This window comes from Cucumis melo, chromosome 12 (assembly GCF_025177605.1).
Source record: "Cucumis melo cultivar AY chromosome 12, USDA_Cmelo_AY_1.0, whole genome shotgun sequence".
Classification (NCBI taxonomy): domain Eukaryota; kingdom Viridiplantae; phylum Streptophyta; class Magnoliopsida; order Cucurbitales; family Cucurbitaceae; genus Cucumis; species Cucumis melo.
In genome coordinates, this window is record NC_066868.1 from 15715889 (window position 1) to 15733476 (window position 17588).

A 17588-nucleotide genomic window follows, 5' to 3' on the forward strand; every position below is an offset into this window, starting at 1 on the left:
TAGAAGTCACTTCATCTTTCCATTAGGGAGTTAAAAGAATTCTAACTACAAAAACCAAAATAGAACAAGATACAAGGTGGTTCATGGGTCATAATAGGAATTTAACTTTTTTTTTCTTCAGTTGGATGGAAAAACTGGAGAGAGAAGCTCCATGTACCACCAACTGAAGAGCAAAAGCATAATAGTCTGTGATTTCTAATCATCTCACACCCTCTCTTGGACAAATTGCTCTTAGCCCAAAAGATGGTTGAAGCCGACAAACATTGTCCTCCTCTAATGTTATTTGTGATAACTTGTAGAAATACAAGTTATTGTAGCCTTTTTAGTAGAATAATAATGAAGCCTTAATGCATAAGTTTAGAAGAAAACACATAGAAAAATAGAGAAACTGATTAAGTATGCATTGCGAGTTACGAAAGAACTTTATCCTTATTTATTGCATTTTGTATGTTTCGGATGCAAGATTTTAGGCGAAAAAAGGAAGTATATCCCGAAGATGAAATGTCAGGTGAGGAGACAAAGCAACCAATACACATAGCAAAGTAGACGTTCTTAAGCACAAAGGACAAAAGTGGTTGGTGAGAATGTCAAAAAACGTGAAAAGGATATTTGCGGTGTTAAAACAGCTTTATCAGAAAATTAAATGAAGCTCAGAATGTCCTTCACATCACACCTTGCCTATAAATAGAAGCATCTTCTTCAGTTTTGAGTACGCGAAAATTCCCAGAGAGCAAGCTTCATTCTTCCTCCTTTTGTTTGTTTTAGGTGAGAGTCTAGAACAAGAGAGAGAGACTCCCTTTACCACTTCCCCTAAGTGTAAAAGACAAAAATAAGAGCCAACGAGTATGACAAATCATACTTCGCGGCTTGCCTCATTTCTTTGTATCCTATTTTATGATTTATTTGTATTAAGTTATAATATTAACTTCATGGCTGTGAGGCCTAAATTTTTATTTATAATGTTAATGCATTTCTTCTACCATTCCCCTATATTCCTTTATCTCGCCATTCACTTTATATTTAATTAATTGCTTGAATGATGTAAGGCGTTATTAATTTTATAGAATTTGGATGTTTACTTTATATGTCTTGTTCAGTTTAAATGTGGTCATCAATGCCTTGTCTCATTCGAGAGAAAAGATAAAGTGTGTGCGACAAAGGCATCGAGAGGTTACTTGCCTTAATATAGGATAAATTGCTTGTAATTCAATCAAAAAGATTAGATACAAATCATCACTTAACTTTAATTATTTAGATCTCAAAAGGCGAGCAAATCTGGCACAAGCACTAAGAGGCTACTTGCCTTAATTTTGAAGTTAATAAATGCTTTCTATCGCCTCAAAATATTAATTCCCCTTACATTACATTTAATTAGTTAAATACTCCTGCACTACTAGGCTAATACATGAGTTCATAATTCATCACATCTCATCAACATGCTCATCTTGCTAACTTCAATCGAACAGTAGTGTAAATACTTAGGATACAATACACTATCCATAATTTTATATTGTTTAAATATTGCGTAGGATTAGAACGTGCGATTAATCCATTTTAAGCACCAATTCCTTATGTTCAACCCTAGACTTACCAGAAAACCACTTGTAACGCCCCAACAATCTGGAATTTAATTTATGGTCTTAAGTGTAATTATGGGAACCTTGGATATAATTGAGGAAACTTGACTAATTATATTTTTGATTTTGTAATTAATTAAGTTGAGGATAATAATTATTTTATTTGGATGATTGGTAGAGATATTGTTTGTAAATAAAGATGTTTGATTGGTTGAATAGAGAGATGTTGTGATTTAATTGGGAAAAGAAAAAAAAAATTAACTAAAAGGAGAGAAAAAGGGAGATTTGGTGAGATTTGGATGAGGAGAGAGAAGGTTGGGTTGTTTGAGAAATTCAATAAGGAAAAGGAAAGAGGATTTTAGTATTGGTTTAATTGGTGTTTAAATAAGGCATAGGGACCCGTGCACCATAAAAACCTATCTTCTTTTTCAAAAAAAAAAAACAAAGAGAGCAAACCCTAATACTTTTGAAAACCCTAACCGCCGCCGGACCCGTCGCCGCCTCCCTTACGAAGTGCCGCAGCCGCCGCCGTAGCCGCACCGTGCGCCACCGTACGTCGAGGGTCACCTCTGTCTCAAGCCGTTCGTGGGCGTCGAGTCGTGTCGTCAAGGGTAGCTGTCGATCTGTAGCCACCGTACGCCGTCGAGCGCCAGCCGCGAATTCAGCCGAATAGTCCCCGCATCAGCCGTCTCGTGTGAAGCGAAGCCCGCATCGCCCAATCGCCTGCTCAGCCACACCGTTGCACGTCGAGCGCCACCAGTCAAAGTTGGTGAAGTCGAGCCGCGACCGCGCCTCCGCAACCCCCAGTCGATCCGCATCGACCCGCGACCCCAGTTGATTCGCACCGACCCGAAGACCCGAGCCGCGTTGCCCAGCTGTCCCGCGCCTCTAGTCGACCGCGCACCGCGTGAAGCAGAGCCGCCAGCTGCCAACCGCACGCGCGCCTCCTCAAGCCGCGCACATGGAAGCCGAGCCGCCCTCCAGCCAAGCACGCGTGCGAGCCGTGCGCCATCCCCGAGCCAAATTCCCTACTCCCAGCCGAGCCGCCTACCTTTTTGAGCCGCCAAGACTATTTTGGTTCGTTTCCCACCTATTTTTGGTAAGTCGAATGGGTTTTTTTAGCATACCCAACCAAGATTTGAATTTTTTAACCCAAATAATTTAATTTGGATTAAATTAAATTATTTCCCTTAAGGAACATCTTGGACCAATTGATTTTTGGAGCGTTGGATTTCTTCAGTAAGGGCTCAAGTTGCAACCTCGACTTAGGGTAAGTCATCTCAACTACATTTTTGGGTCTTAGGTCGTTTTGTAAATTAATTATGAAATTTGGCGTTATTAAACATTTAGGACCTCGCTGCTTGGAAGGCGTGACTTTAGAACTTGTTGAGCAAATTCCCAGGTAAGAGATTTCTACTACTAGCTCTACGACTAAAATCACGAGATCGCATACATTCTTAGTTACACAAATTGAAGACTAGACTGTGTAACGATATGTCAATTAATGAGGACATGATGTGACTGATGATGTGATTTGATATGATGACATGGTATAACGTGGTGACGTGGCTTGTTATGACATTATGTTTGACATTACGATGAGATGTGATATGATGATTAGACGTGATATGATTACGTGATGATGCTATGATATATGTATGTTGTGGTTAAGGTGCATATTAGCTTGCCCTATTAAAGTCGTACGTGTATGGGTGTCCTTCGAGATCACCACCTATTTAGGACTGTGTAGTCCGACGGGACCGCCAGTCTAGCATGGATACAGATATGATTCGAGCAATTCGACGGGATCCACGCAGCCTGATTGTCTTAGCTTTTCTTCCGGGTACGCTACAGACCAGTTTGTCCTAGGTGTTCCTTTAGGTCACCGAAGACCAGATTTTGTTCCTACGGGATCACATGTTGCACGTGTTCGGGAATGTGCCAGTTCTTGGGTACCATTTTTAGGACTCTAATAGAAAGTTAATAAGCACCTAGTGGGACTAGTAGTGGGTCCCTTACTGAGTATTTTATACTCACTCTTTCCATTTCATATTTTTCAGGTAGGGGCAGAGATAAGGGCAAGGGCAAGCTGGCGAGCGACCAGAAGTGACCGTGGCGAGCCATAGGGATCTCTGCTTCCGCTTTACATCTGAGTCTAAACCTTGAGTGTTTGAAATTTTATTACTCTTTATTTGTTATTTCGTTTCTCTAAAATTAGATAGGGCCCGAGTTAGGACTTTAATATTTGTTTACGTTTTGCACATTACTTTTGATTTGGTTTTTTTTTATATAAATAAAATTTTGAGGTTTTGTTCGTTTTAGCCAAACTTTATAACTTTACCTGTGTTATTTACATTTAGTAATGGCTTCGACTTAGTATAAGGAGTTGGGTCGTTACACCACTCGTTTTGCTTACACTTGGACAAGAGAGACGAAAACTTGTGCTAAACGTTAAACATTATGAAATTAGCAACGCATAGGTAGGATTTACCCTTTTTATCGCATGGTCCTAGCCTAGACACTTAAGTCACATAATTAAAACGCACCATTGCATATCTAGGAATCAATTTTATAATGAAAATTACGAAACAAGCAAGTTTTTGGCATCGTTGTCAAGGAATTAAAGATTTTTCTTTTTGGGTTTAATAAGCTATGAGCTAATCTTAAGCAGAAGTTCTATTTAAGCTATATTGTGTATTTTAGCCAAAAAGCATGCAAACAAGTTTATACTACAAGAAATTGGGGTTCCCTCAACGTACAAAATATCGTTGAAGAACAAGCCTTCCATTGACTCCATAATGCGTGCGTTGGGAGAATGAATCTATCCCGATGTATTGTTTCTGACGTCGAGCAAAGCTAGATCATCTTCGACACCGCAAACATAGATGTCAGGGAAGGTGAAACATTTATATAATAGTGTCCTTTTCCTCAAGTGATTTTGACAAGCGTCGGGACTAACTTCAATATTTACAACGTTTACCTTTAAGACATCAAGGGAAATAAAACTATTATTTAATTGTTTCACCTTTCCCAGTGCAATGTAGGGGAACATCGGGATTGTGGCTTATATTTTTTATGTGGTCACCTACAGTGTCGAGGGAAAGAAAATAATTAAATATTATTTTTCGTTTTTCTTGATGCCATACAATTAGTGTTGAGAATGGAGATAATTATTCCTCATGCCATTAGTAATGCATCGGTAATATGGGGCTTTATCACTGACGCATTACCTATAGCGTCAGGAATGAGGCATTTTCTCAACGTTTTCATTATGTGTCGGGAGTTCCCCTATAAAAGCACAGTTTCGTAAATCACAGAACTAAAAGAGAAGGAAAACGAGAGAGAGAGAGAGAGAGAGAGAGACCGAGAAGAAGAGACCTTTGTATGTCTGTCCACCGTGTTGTCGCCGTTCGTCGTTTGTTGCCGTTGCTCCTAATTTCGATAAGTAGTTTAGTTTTAGTTTTGGTTTAGTTTAAGTTTAGTTTTTGTTTAGTTTTGGTTTATATTTTGATTTAGACTATGAATTTAGATGTTGAATTAGTTTTAATTATTAAATTTGAATTTGAAGTATTTTTAGGATTTAAGAATGAACTTTAGATTGAATTTGAGATAGGCATTGAATTTGATATTATGAATAAATTTGAATTTGTTATATTGATTGAATTTGACGTGGGGGTTGTATTACAAATTTGAGGGGGAGGGGGGCATTGTATTGAATTTGAGGTGGGGGTTATATTGAAAATTTGAGGAAGGGGGTGTAATGATTTCAATATTTGAGGTGTGGCGACTATAATTGTTTTAAATTTTCTGTAATTTGAAGTTAAGATTTGTTTGGCTAGCTTGCAGTTATGGTAACCTTTAGTTCGAACTTAGTTGTTGTACATTTCTTAGTAGTTTTGTTTGTTGGAACTATTAGGTAGCTTGTAAAGATTAAAATAAATTGTGATTTATTTCTTATGGTTATCCTACCGTTATGGTAGCTTCTTTAATTCGAACTTAGATTTGAATTAATTAGTAGTTTTTTTAAAAAAGGTAATTGTAATGACTCGAACTTTTAAATTAAGTTAAGGTCATTACTCAAAAGATAAACATAAAAAGACACTTTCTTGGAAAGAGGATAACTAAAATCTTTATAAAATTAATATCAAGATTTTCACAAAAACATAAGGTTATCAAAATTAACAAAAATAATTTGAAAACGTGACCCGCGGGTTCTAACAATTTTGAAGAACTAAAAACAAATAAATAGGACAAAATCTTAAGTAAAATTATTAAAATTTAAAATACTGAAATACATATAAATAAACGTGGAAGCTAACTGTGTCCCCATATGGCATGCCACGAATCACTTCCTGTCGCTCGCCAGCTTCTCAAGTTCTCTACCTTAGCCTGAAATATCAAACATAGGAAAGAGTGAGTATATAAATATACTCAATAAAGAACCCACTACTAGTCCCGCTAGGTGATCTGTTAACTTTTCGTTAGAAACATAATCATAATGTCGAGTGTCGAAGGAGCACACCTAAGTGAGTGAGACCGTACGAACACCCCTAAATCGTGTGAGTGATCCCATAGAAACACCTCTAGTTGTGCGAGTGATTGCAGGTACACACTCCATAAACATATATGTAATACGTAGGTACACCCCTAATCGTGCAAGTGGTCCCGTTAAAACACCCCTAGTCGTGTGAGTGGCCCCGTATACAGAATATAACTCTCCCCTAATCGTGCATGTGATCCGTAGGTACATCCCTAAATCGTGCGAGTGATCCGTAGGAACACCCCTAGTCGTGCGAGTGACCCCATAGATAGGATCACAATACAGGTGGGGTAAAAAGCTCAACCGACAAAGTTAACAGACACACCACAATCCAAAGCATGTAACATTATCATAAACATCATAACATGACAGGAATATTAATCATAACGTTCTTATTCATGTGATTAATAAATCATGTATCATAAACATCATAAACATACTAGTCATCATCGTCAACATAATATTAGTCATCATCAATAACATAATATCAATCATCATCTATAGCATCGCATTATGCATCTTAGCTACCACCAATGCATAATCGTAAATACATGCAGTCTCTTAAATTCAGTTCAAAGGTCCAGTAGTAGAATCTCTTACCTGGAGATTAGCTAAAAATATTTCTTTGCTGACAGTAATTTTCCAATTAAAGTAGATCCTAAATAGTAAGGAAAAATCAATAACTTAATTAATAAAATTTACGAATGGCTAGTATCTAAAATTTCCCAATTTAACTTATTCAAAAATTTAAGGTTGAAACCAATTCAACCTTGATTGGGAAAAATCCAAGATTAAATCTAAACAAATTTAGCCAATTGAACATTTAAAGAAACCCCAATTATATCCAAAATTAAATTAACAATTTTTTTTTAATTTAATTACCTTGGCTTACCAAACTTAACCAAATGGAGATTGAAAAATCATGTAAACCTTGATGAGAAAATTCATCACTTAAATCTTCAAGCTTTGCCAAAGGGACCAATCATAACTAAAACTAGTGAGGCGGCGACGACAGAAGGTTATCTTAGTGAAGGAGATGAAGAACCTTTCTCTTTTTTTTCTTTTTCTTTTCAACTTAAGCATTCTAATGCTATTTATAAACCCAAATAGTAACAATAATATTTATTATTATTATTTCCTTTCACTTTTAGGATATATAGGATATATATATATAATACAAAAATGTATATATATCTTTATTTCCATTATCTTTCTCCAAAATAATTAATTATCTTCCACAATAATTAATTATTATTTATATTTCTTCAAAATAATTAATTATCTTCAATAATTAATTATTATTTATCTTTCTTCAAAATAATTAATTATCTTCCACAATAATTAATTATTATTTATTTTTCTCGAAAATAAATATCCTTTTATAAATAATTATATTTTTCCAAAATATAATTATTTCCCTTTTTCTCTCTAAATAAATATCCTTTCTCTAAAATCAAATTATCTTTTCCTTAAATAATTATATTTCAATAAATATAATTATCTTTTCCTTTCCCATAATAATTATATATATATTTCCACATATACATATAATTATCAAATCTCCAACAAAATTTCTCCTCTATAATTTAATTAAATAACATCCATAATTATTTAATTTAATTCAATTTCAACAACACCAAAAAATCCACAACTTTACTTAAGAGGCTCTTGCAGGTATATCACATTTAATTTAATAAATTAGGTATATAGCACACAATCTTTTAAGTTTGGAAACATAGCAAATTAAAGCCCAGCCCACGTTTAAAATTTGTAAAATTACAAAATTACCCAATGTAATTCCCTTCCATGCAATTTCCCTTCCCGTGCTCCCTTCCGTGGAATTTCCCTTCCTGTGCTCCCTTCCGTGGAATTTCCCTTTCATCCCCAAAATTTAGGGTTTCGCTTCAAATCGGATGGAAAAAAAATTCAATCGTACGAAGAAGAAAACGAACAGACTTCGGACGAACTTGTTATTTTCTTTCTCCCTTTCACGTTTAACAAACTTCGGACAACATCTTGTTGATACACTTGAAAACTTCAGTCGAAAAATGGCAAGGTATTTCATATTCTACACTTTACAGAAACCATTGTTTGATTTTTTTTCTAACTTATACACTTGAAACATCCTCTTGATACACTTGAGAACTTCAGTTGAAAAATGGCAAGGTATTTTTTATTTCTTTTTCTAGTATTTTATATTTTTGTTGAATACAAACAATTTGGAACTAATATTTTATATATTTTTATGGTATACAAACAAAACAGGGAAAAGATTGGAAAAGTTAAAACGAAAAAAAGAAAAATAAATTTTGAGAAGGGTGAAGAAAGTTCAAAGAGTAGAAAAGGACAAAGAAAGAATAAAGGATCATTGAAGAAAGAGGTAATTACTGATATCAATATATATTGTTGATACACCAATATATGTTGTTGATACACTTGCTCCACTAAGCATGATATACTTTATATACTGTTGATACACTTGTTATGATTGCTGATACACTTGTTATGATGTTCTGATACACTTGTTATGATATGTTGATACACTTGTTATGATATGTTGATACACTTGTTATGATTGCTGATACACTTGTTATGATATGTTGATACAGTTGTTATGATTGCTGATACACTTGTTATGATATATTGATACACTTGTTATGATTGCTGATACACTTGTTATGATATGTTGATACACTTGTTATGATTGCTGATACACTTGTTATGATGTGCTTATACACTTGTTATGATATGTTGATACACTTGATATATTGTTGATAATACATTGATTTGTATATTAAACAGGTTAATGCTGAAGAGAACCTTGCAAACAAGGTTCATTACTATTCAAAGTTGACAATAATAGACTCAATTGTCAAAAAGTTGTCCAAAGAGCAAATGCAAATGTTTAGGAAGGGTCCATTTGGGCACCTTCTTGATATTCAAATCAAAAAGTGTCCTGGACAATTGTTAGTTCATTTGATTAGAAGACTGTCTAAGCAATCAACTGACAACACTTTGATTTTAAATCTAGAGGGTTATATAGTAAAATTTGGATTGAGAGAATTTCATTTAATAAGCGGACTGAATTGTCAACCATTCCCACAATCCACAACTTCAAATATCAACGAGGAATTCAATAGTGAATTGAGAATCGCCTGCTTTAGTAATATTGATATATTAGACAGAAACAAAATTATTGCAGCCTTTAGTATAGCATAACTTAGTGACCAACTCATGGTTAAATTAGCAAATCTTCTTATTTTAGACTGTTTTATCAACTACAAACAACTCCATAATGTAGTAGATTGGAAACACCTTAAAATGATAGATGATGAGGAAACTTTGCTAAACTTTCCATGGGGTAGGTTGTCTTTTAACTTAACTGTTGAATATATGAGAAAAGTTGCAGAAGACTTGACCGTCAATTTCTCACTACAAAGATTTCCATACATTTTAGTTTGTTGGGCACTAGAAATCATCCCAAAGCTTTCTGAAAGTCCAAATGGGATAGCCACAAGAATTGGACATCGAAGCCCAAGAATCATAAATTGGAAATTAGAACAGCAACCTGTTTGGATATATCTGCAACGGAATTACTTCAAGTCAAGTGATGTAAGTTCTTTTTCTTCTACAACCTAATCAGTTATATACTACATTGTAGGTATATCACTTTGTTTATGTACCTAGTTAACTTCATATGAAGTGTATCAACTGATGTAACTTTTATTTTAAAAATACAGTTTACAGTTATCCCTTTCACTCCAACTAGCGATGAACTAACCTCTCCAAACTTTCAATTCTTCCTAAATGATGCACCAAATGAAGTTGAGAAAGAACGAAGTGAAGAAACAGAAGATGAGAATGACAAAGGTGATGAGGAAGAAACTGTAAATGATGAGACAAAAAAATCATTGAGAAAAGAAATTCAAGAAGTGAAGAAGGACTTGGAAAGCTTGAAGAATATTGTAGAAAATGGACAAAATGAAGTATTGGAATTGTTAAATAATATAATCACCATAATCAATGAAAGAATGCCAACAGAAAAACAATCACAAGGATCGTACCATGAAAATCATGCTCCAACTTTAAGTTTGCAATGTCTTGAGGAAAGAATGAATATTCATAACTTGGATGATGCAGAGGTAAATATATTATTTTTCTTTTGAATTGAGGTAAATTTATTGTTGTTTAAGGTATATTAAAGTACCGATATAACATACAACTTATATAAATCATACTGATATACATCATTTGTTGATACTGATATACTGATATTACAGATTAATGAAGAAGAAATTGAACAAGAACAGAATGCAGAAGAACTGGAGCAAGCAATCAAGAATATTGATAAGTTCATCAACTAATATACATTTAGTTTACCTGCAATAATTTTATTTTTCTTATGGATATTAATTATTCAATTTTCTTATACATTTTCATAAATCATAAAAGAATCAAGAAGATGCCAAAAAAAATGAGGAAGAAATAGAGAATCAAGAAGTTAATGCAGAAGATCAACCAATGAATCCAGAAAATGAAGACAAAAATGTAAGTAACTTAATATACTTTCTTAGAACAATAAGGTCTATCATTTTATTGTTACGCTTGTTTTAATAAACTTTTCTACTTATTTATTAAAGAATGAAAAAGACAATGAAGAAAAGCAAATGAATGAAGTTTCAAAAGAAGCACATCACCCAACCGTAAGTAATTTAGTATACGTCTTGATACATTTTGATAAAATATATAATACTAGATATATCATCTGACTTATTCACATATTTCATACTTTTCATTTAAAGATTGGAGAATCTGAAGAACAACCAAATGAAAGAGAGTTAGATGGAAAGGAGTTAATGGAAACAAGCCTCAAATTAGTTGAAGACAGCCTCAAAATTCGAGAGGTTATAACTTTTCTAAACTTAAGCTTATTGACTGATACACCTTATTATTCTACGTACATAAACTTGCTGATACATGTTGATTTATTATTATACATTGGATTTGGGTGATAACACAGGAAAAACACCAACAAAATGAAGAAGGGAGGACAAAGGGAAAGAACGATAAAGGCAAACAAGTGGTAAAATCATTTTTAAACTATAATATTTTTTAAATTTTAATTTTCTTTTGTAAAATACTAATAAATAAAATTGTATATTTTTAGGCTACTCAAAATAGAGTACTTACAAGGAAAGCTTCACAACTTGCTGCCAATGATGAAAAGTGTAAAGTGCAACATGTGCAACATGAGCGGCCGAAAAGGAAATTGAAACCCACACCAAAAGCTATTGATTTGGAATTGGCCCAAAAGCATAAATCTCCCAAAAAGGGAAAAAAGTCAAATGTTGCATTTGAACCACCAAGTTTTGATTTGCTACCTTGATAAACTTTTCTTTTGGACACTTTTGAATATATACTTTATCTCAAATCACATAGGTGTTTCTAGTATGTAATATACTTCATCTTGAATCACATAAGTACTTTTCGTATGTGATATACCTTATCTTAAATCACATAGGTATCTTTGGTATTTGATGTACCTTATCTTGTTTTGGTATCTTTGCGTTTGAAGTATCTTATATTGCATATATCACTTAGAAAAAGAATGTTTCTCTGATGTTGATAGACTTTATCTTGGGTATATCACAGGTATATTGGACTATAAATACCTTATACCAAGTGTATCAATTAAAAACAAAAATAAAAAAAAATGTAGTAGAGAAGAAAATATTCAAAAATAAATTGTTCAAATAATACATCACTGATAATTGCTAAATTTCAAAATAAGTAAATTATTCAAATAATTGCTAAATTTCAAAACAATTAAATTGTTCAAATAGGTTCAAATCTACAAGTTCTAATATTATGACCGGCTCTCTTACAACGACTACATTTTGAGCTCTTTGAAACTTCACCAATAGAAGGAATCCTTCTTTTTCGAGGCCTTCCTGCTGGACGTCTAAATACTGGAGGCAATATATTGTCGTTCACCTCTACAACACTCCAATCAGTATGGTTACCAATCGGACGAACTAAACCACCATAAGTTGCAAACAATACAGTAGCATAGTAATAATGTGAAACGAATGCATAAGGATTCAAATTAAGACTACGAATGACAATAAGAGCATGAACACATGGAATTTTTTCTAGATCCCAAAAAAGGCAACTGCAGCTATTACAATTCAACTTTACTAAAAAATTCTTGCCTTCATCAACTACTTGAAATTCAACTTCACTCACAGGATTCACCTGAACACAAAAAATTATGGTATATCATCAGTGTATTAACTAATCATTACACTTCAATACAGTATATCGATAATTGACTATTATAAACAAATATCTAAAACATAACACTTACAATGAAGCTTCTTGATTCATCAACTAGCTTTCTTATTAGTCCTTCAGCCCAAGAACTCAAAACACTCTTTAAACATGAGACTGCTTTTCTTCTCTCATAAAACCACCGTTGAAGAAACTCTCTAATGGCCTCAAGCAAGGATGCAACCGGTAAGTCTCTATCAATCTTCAACTTAGAATTCAAGCTTTCACAAATATTCGTTGTCATTATTGGATATCTTCTTTTTCTAGAGTATGCGCGGGATCATCTCTCAAAACCAACTTTCATAAGATATCCTCTAATAGATGGGTATATCGACTCCATCCATCTCATATATAACTCGAAATCATCTATTGTATACGAGTATGCACATTGACGAAAAAGCTTTTCAATTAAAGAGTCTTTAAATGACAACTTCACACTTTTTAAAAGATGTTCTACACAAACGCAGTATTGTACCGTTGGAAACACATCTAAAACACCCTTTGGAATACTTATATGTCTATCAGAAATAATAAACAATCCCTTTCGATCTCCAAAAGAACGTTTTAATTGTTCAAAAAACCATTTCCAAGAAGCATCATTCTCCGAATCTACTATAATAAATGCAAGAGGGAAAATTTTACTATTACCATCCATAGTTGCAGCAGTTAACAATGTTTCACCATACTTACACTTTAAAAATGTCCCATCAACGGCTATATTTGGTCTCCAATATCTCCAATCTTCAATTGATGATGCAATAGCCATAAAACAATATTTCAAATGGCCATTTGGATCTATTTCGTATGCAGTAAATGAACCTACAAAAAGGGAACAAAATAAAATAATCAATTTAATAAATGCACTAGATTAAAACATATAATTAGTATTGCATACATCATGCAATGAGTATACTTCATAATAGGTATATCAGTAAACTGATATAAAACACTAAATAGTAAAACATATAATCAGTATTGTGTACATCATACAATAAGTATACTTCATAATAGGTATATCAGTAAACTGATATAAAACACTAAATAGTAAAACATATAATCAGTATTGCATACATCATACAACAAGTATACTTCATAATAGGTATATCAGTAAACTAATATAAAACACTAAACACTAAACTGGTATACAACAACTAGTTAGTATACCAGCTATACAAGTAAAATAATGAATTTAATAGCAATAGTATAAAACGAAATAAATTGAACAATATAACAATTGGTAGAAAAACAAACCTGGATTTATTTCTTTTAGCTTTGAGAAGAACTTTGGAATCAAAGCATAAGAATCATCGACATCTCCTTTCAACAACTTCATAACAGATTCTTTTGCTCTCCAAGCCTTATAATAACTAACAGAAACTCCATAATTCATACGCATATGATGGATGATATCTTTTGGTGTTGAATGAGAATAACTATACCTCAAATAATCAATCATACAATGACTAACAAATTCTGAAGATGCTTGCTTATGAGAAGAATGAACAATCATTGAGCAACTATGATCACTAACGTCTTTTCGAATCATCCATAATTCACTTCTTTTATAACGCGACGCTCTAACAAACCAAAGACAACCATCTTCATTACATCTCAACTCAATTGATCTTGAATTAGATCTCAATGTCTTAAATTCAAAATTACTCTTGACAGCTATAAAGCGAAATGACTTCAGCAAAATTTCTTTACTACAAAACAAATCCTTCTCCTTAAAAGTCAACCCATCCTTACTATTAGTAATATCAACATCTCTAAAAATTACTAATTCATCTCCCAAATCAACCTCAACTATGGAAGAAGAACAAGAAGAACCAACTGAAACATCCAAAATCGTATTTACAGAATGAGCAACTAAAGGATATTGGGTAGATTGATCCTTAACCAATGTCAAGAACCAACTCACATCTTTATTTTCAACAATCTTTAGAACATGTTGAACACTATTACTACCTATAGGCAACAAAACCGAAAGTTCAATACACGACTCAACTTGAATTTCAGTACGTATCAAGTTCACAAAAGAATCAAATGATGATATCACTTCATCAACCAAAACACAATTTGTTTTGTAATCCACATAGGACTGTTGCTCATCTCATTGACCACTATGAAAAATAATTACTGCAAGCTTAACCATAACTACAATGAACTGCAACAATTTAGGAAAAATAAAAAACACGTAGTAAGTATATCAGTCAATTAATACATATAATATAAGTATATCATACAACTGATACAAAAAACTGAAACAAATTAAAAAAAATAGAACCAAATCATGTTGGTTCGGGAAAACAGAACCAAATCGTAGATATTATGAACAAATAAAAGAGATGAGTAATAACAAATCGTAGCCCTAATTTTAATAAATAATATACTAACTTGTTGTATGATATTAGGGCAAATACATACATGATTCTTTTGGACGGTGGACAAGAGGCTGAAGAAGACAAGGAGAAGAGAAGTCGGCAAATAGGAGAAATCGCGAAGAAGAACGACGCAGTAGAGAAGAAGAAAACGAAGAAAGAATGGTGGACAAGAGGCTAAAGAAGACGAGGAGAAGAGAAGTCGGCAAATAGGAGAAATCATGAAGAAGAACGACGTAGTAGAGAAGAAGAAAACAAAGAAAGAACGGTGAACAAGAGGCTGAAGAAGACGAGGAGAAGAGAAGTCGGCAAATAGGAGAAATCGCGAAGAAGAATGACGCAGTAGAGAAGAAGAAAACGAAGAATGGAGATTGAAGAAGAAAACGAAGAATGGAGATTGAAGAAGAAAACGAAGAATGGAGATTGAAGGAGAAAACGAAGAATGGAGATTGAAGGAGAAGAACGATAAAGAAAAGTAACAAGATAAAGCAGCATAAGGGTAATTTTGTAGTAATGAAAAAAATGAAATAAGAAATATCAACAAAAATTAAAAAATTGCTATATCTGCAAAATTGAAAAGATTGGTGCTGATTTTGCTAAATTATGTTTTTATTTTGCCACCCAGTACAATTTCCCTTTTTTTATTTGGTTTATTGATCATTTTGTACCTTTTCTTTGAAGTATCACTAAATCCACGAATTTTCAATATATCTTAAATTTAATTTTTCAAATTAAGTTTAGGGAAATTGTATTGGGTGACACAATAAAAATCTAATTTAGCAATATTAGTACTAACCTTTTCAATTTTGCAAATATAGCAACTTTTTAATTTTGGTTGATATTTCTTATTTTATTTTTTTCATTATTCCAAAATTGCCCTTCTCTGCTGTTTTCTCTTCCTCTTTCGTTTTTCTTTATTGTTCTTCATTTTTTGTTTTCTTCTTCTCTTCTCTATTGTTCTTCTTCACCATTTCTCCTATTCACCTACTTCTCTTCTCCTCATCTTCTTTTGCCTCTTTTCCACCGTTCTTTTCCACCATCCTTCTCTTCTCTCTTCAGTTTTGTTCTTTTAGGTTTCTCCCTCTTCGTCGGTTTTTTTTTTTAATCATCTTCTCCTCGTCTTCTTCTCCTATTTTCCTCATTTTTTCTTCAGTGAAAACAAGAATTATGTATGTATTTCTTCCCCTTTTTTGAAGCTCTAATATTATTTCTGTGAATTGCTCATATGTTATTTATTAAAATTTGGTCTACGATTTTTTCTTCCTCATCTCTTTTTATTTGTTCCTAATATCTTTTATCGAAAGGAACTTCGTAGATCAGTTTGGTTTTATTTAGTTACGTTCTGTTCTATTTTTTTTTTTTTTTATTTGTATCAGTTTTCATATCAGTGGTATGATATACTTATATTATATGTATTAGTTGACTGATATATTTATTACGTGTTTTTTATTTTTCCAAAATTGTTGCAGTTCATTGTAGTTATGGTTAAATTGGTAGTAATTGTTTTTCAGAGTGGTCAATGGGATGAGCAACATTACTACGTGGATTACAAAACAAACTGTGTTTTGGTTGATGAAGTGATATCATCATTTGATTCTTTTGTGAACTTGATTCATACTGAAATTCAGGTTGAGTCATGTATTGAACTTTCAGTTTTAATTTGTTGACTATAGGCGATAATGATGTTCAACATGTTATTAAGATTGTAAACATACCATAACAACTGTATCGACAATACATAAAGTGTATCATGCTTAGTGCATCAGGTGTATTTAATTAATTGAGTGTATCAACAGTTTTGCAAGTGTGTCAACAACATATCAAGTGTTTCAAACTAATAATATGTACCAATGAAGTTTAGCAAGTGATTAAGTATATTACATCTATCAAATGTATTAGCAAACAAACAAGTGTATCAACGATATATAAAGTGTATCATTCTTAGTGCATTAAGTGTATTTAATTGATTGAGTATATCAATAATTGAGCAAGTGTATCAACAACATATCAAGTGTTTCAAACTAATAATATGTATCAATGAAGTTTAGCAAGTGATTAAGTGTATTACATCTATCAAATGTATTAGCAAACAAACAAGTGTATCAACGATATATAAAGTGTATCATTCTTAGTGCATCAAGTGTATTTAATTGATTGAGTATATCAATAGTTGAGCAAGTATATCAACAACATATCAAGTGTTTCAAACTAATAATATGTATCAACGAAGTTTAGCAAGTGATTAAGTGTATTAAATCTATCAAGTGTATCAGCAAACAATATCAAGTGTATCAGCAAACAATATCAAGTGTATCAGCAAACAATAACAAATGTATCAACGATATATAACGTGCATCAACGATATATAAAGTGTATCATTCTTAGTGCTTCAAGTGTATTTAATTGATTGAGTGTATCAACAACATATCAAGTGTTGTAAACTAATAATATGTATTAGTAAAGTATTAGAGAGTAAAAAGAAAGTGTACGAGGAGTACATCAGCAAAACAAATCAGGTGTATCAACTGTATATATTGGTGTATCAACCGTATATATTGGTATTAGTAATGACTGAAGGGTAACTTCGTAATTTCGTATTTTTAAAATGCGGGTTGGACTTCAATTTTGCTATTTTTGCAAATGTAAAAATGATGTGCTATGGGCCTAATTTATGATACTATAATTGTCATATTTGCAAGAGCCCCTTAAGTTTAACCAAAGTAAAATAATAATAATAATAATGTTTATGACAGAAAATAC

The 17588-nt window shown here is 32.8% G+C and overlaps 1 protein-coding gene across 1 annotated transcript; it reads right to left on the reverse strand.

Moving 5' to 3' along the window:
- Positions 1-11952: 11952 nt before the first annotated feature.
- LOC127144157 (uncharacterized) lies at positions 11953-15868 on the reverse strand. Its single transcript, XM_051079725.1, has 6 exons — positions 15817-15868; positions 13699-14415; positions 13612-13614; positions 13029-13266; positions 12485-12668; positions 11953-12372 (listed from the first exon to the last, which is right to left on the reverse strand). Exons 1-6 carry the CDS (start codon positions 15866-15868, stop codon positions 11953-11955), a joined length of 1614 nt encoding a protein of 537 aa, XP_050935682.1.
- Between the last annotated feature and the right edge of the window lie 1720 nt (positions 15869-17588).

Coding starts and splice junctions, on each gene's coding strand:
- LOC127144157 (XM_051079725.1), bottom strand. CDS start 15,868: ATGGTGGAAAAGAACGGTGGAAAAGAGGCAAAAGAAGATGAGGAGAAG. Junction 14,416..15,816: donor AGAAGATGAGGAGAAGAGAA/GTAGGTGAATAG, acceptor TGTTGCCTATAG/GTAGTAATAGTGTTCAACAT. Junction 12,669..13,028: donor AATGATGCTTCTTGGAAATG/GTTTTTTGAACA, acceptor TATTTGTGAAAG/CTTGAATTCTAAGTTGAAGA.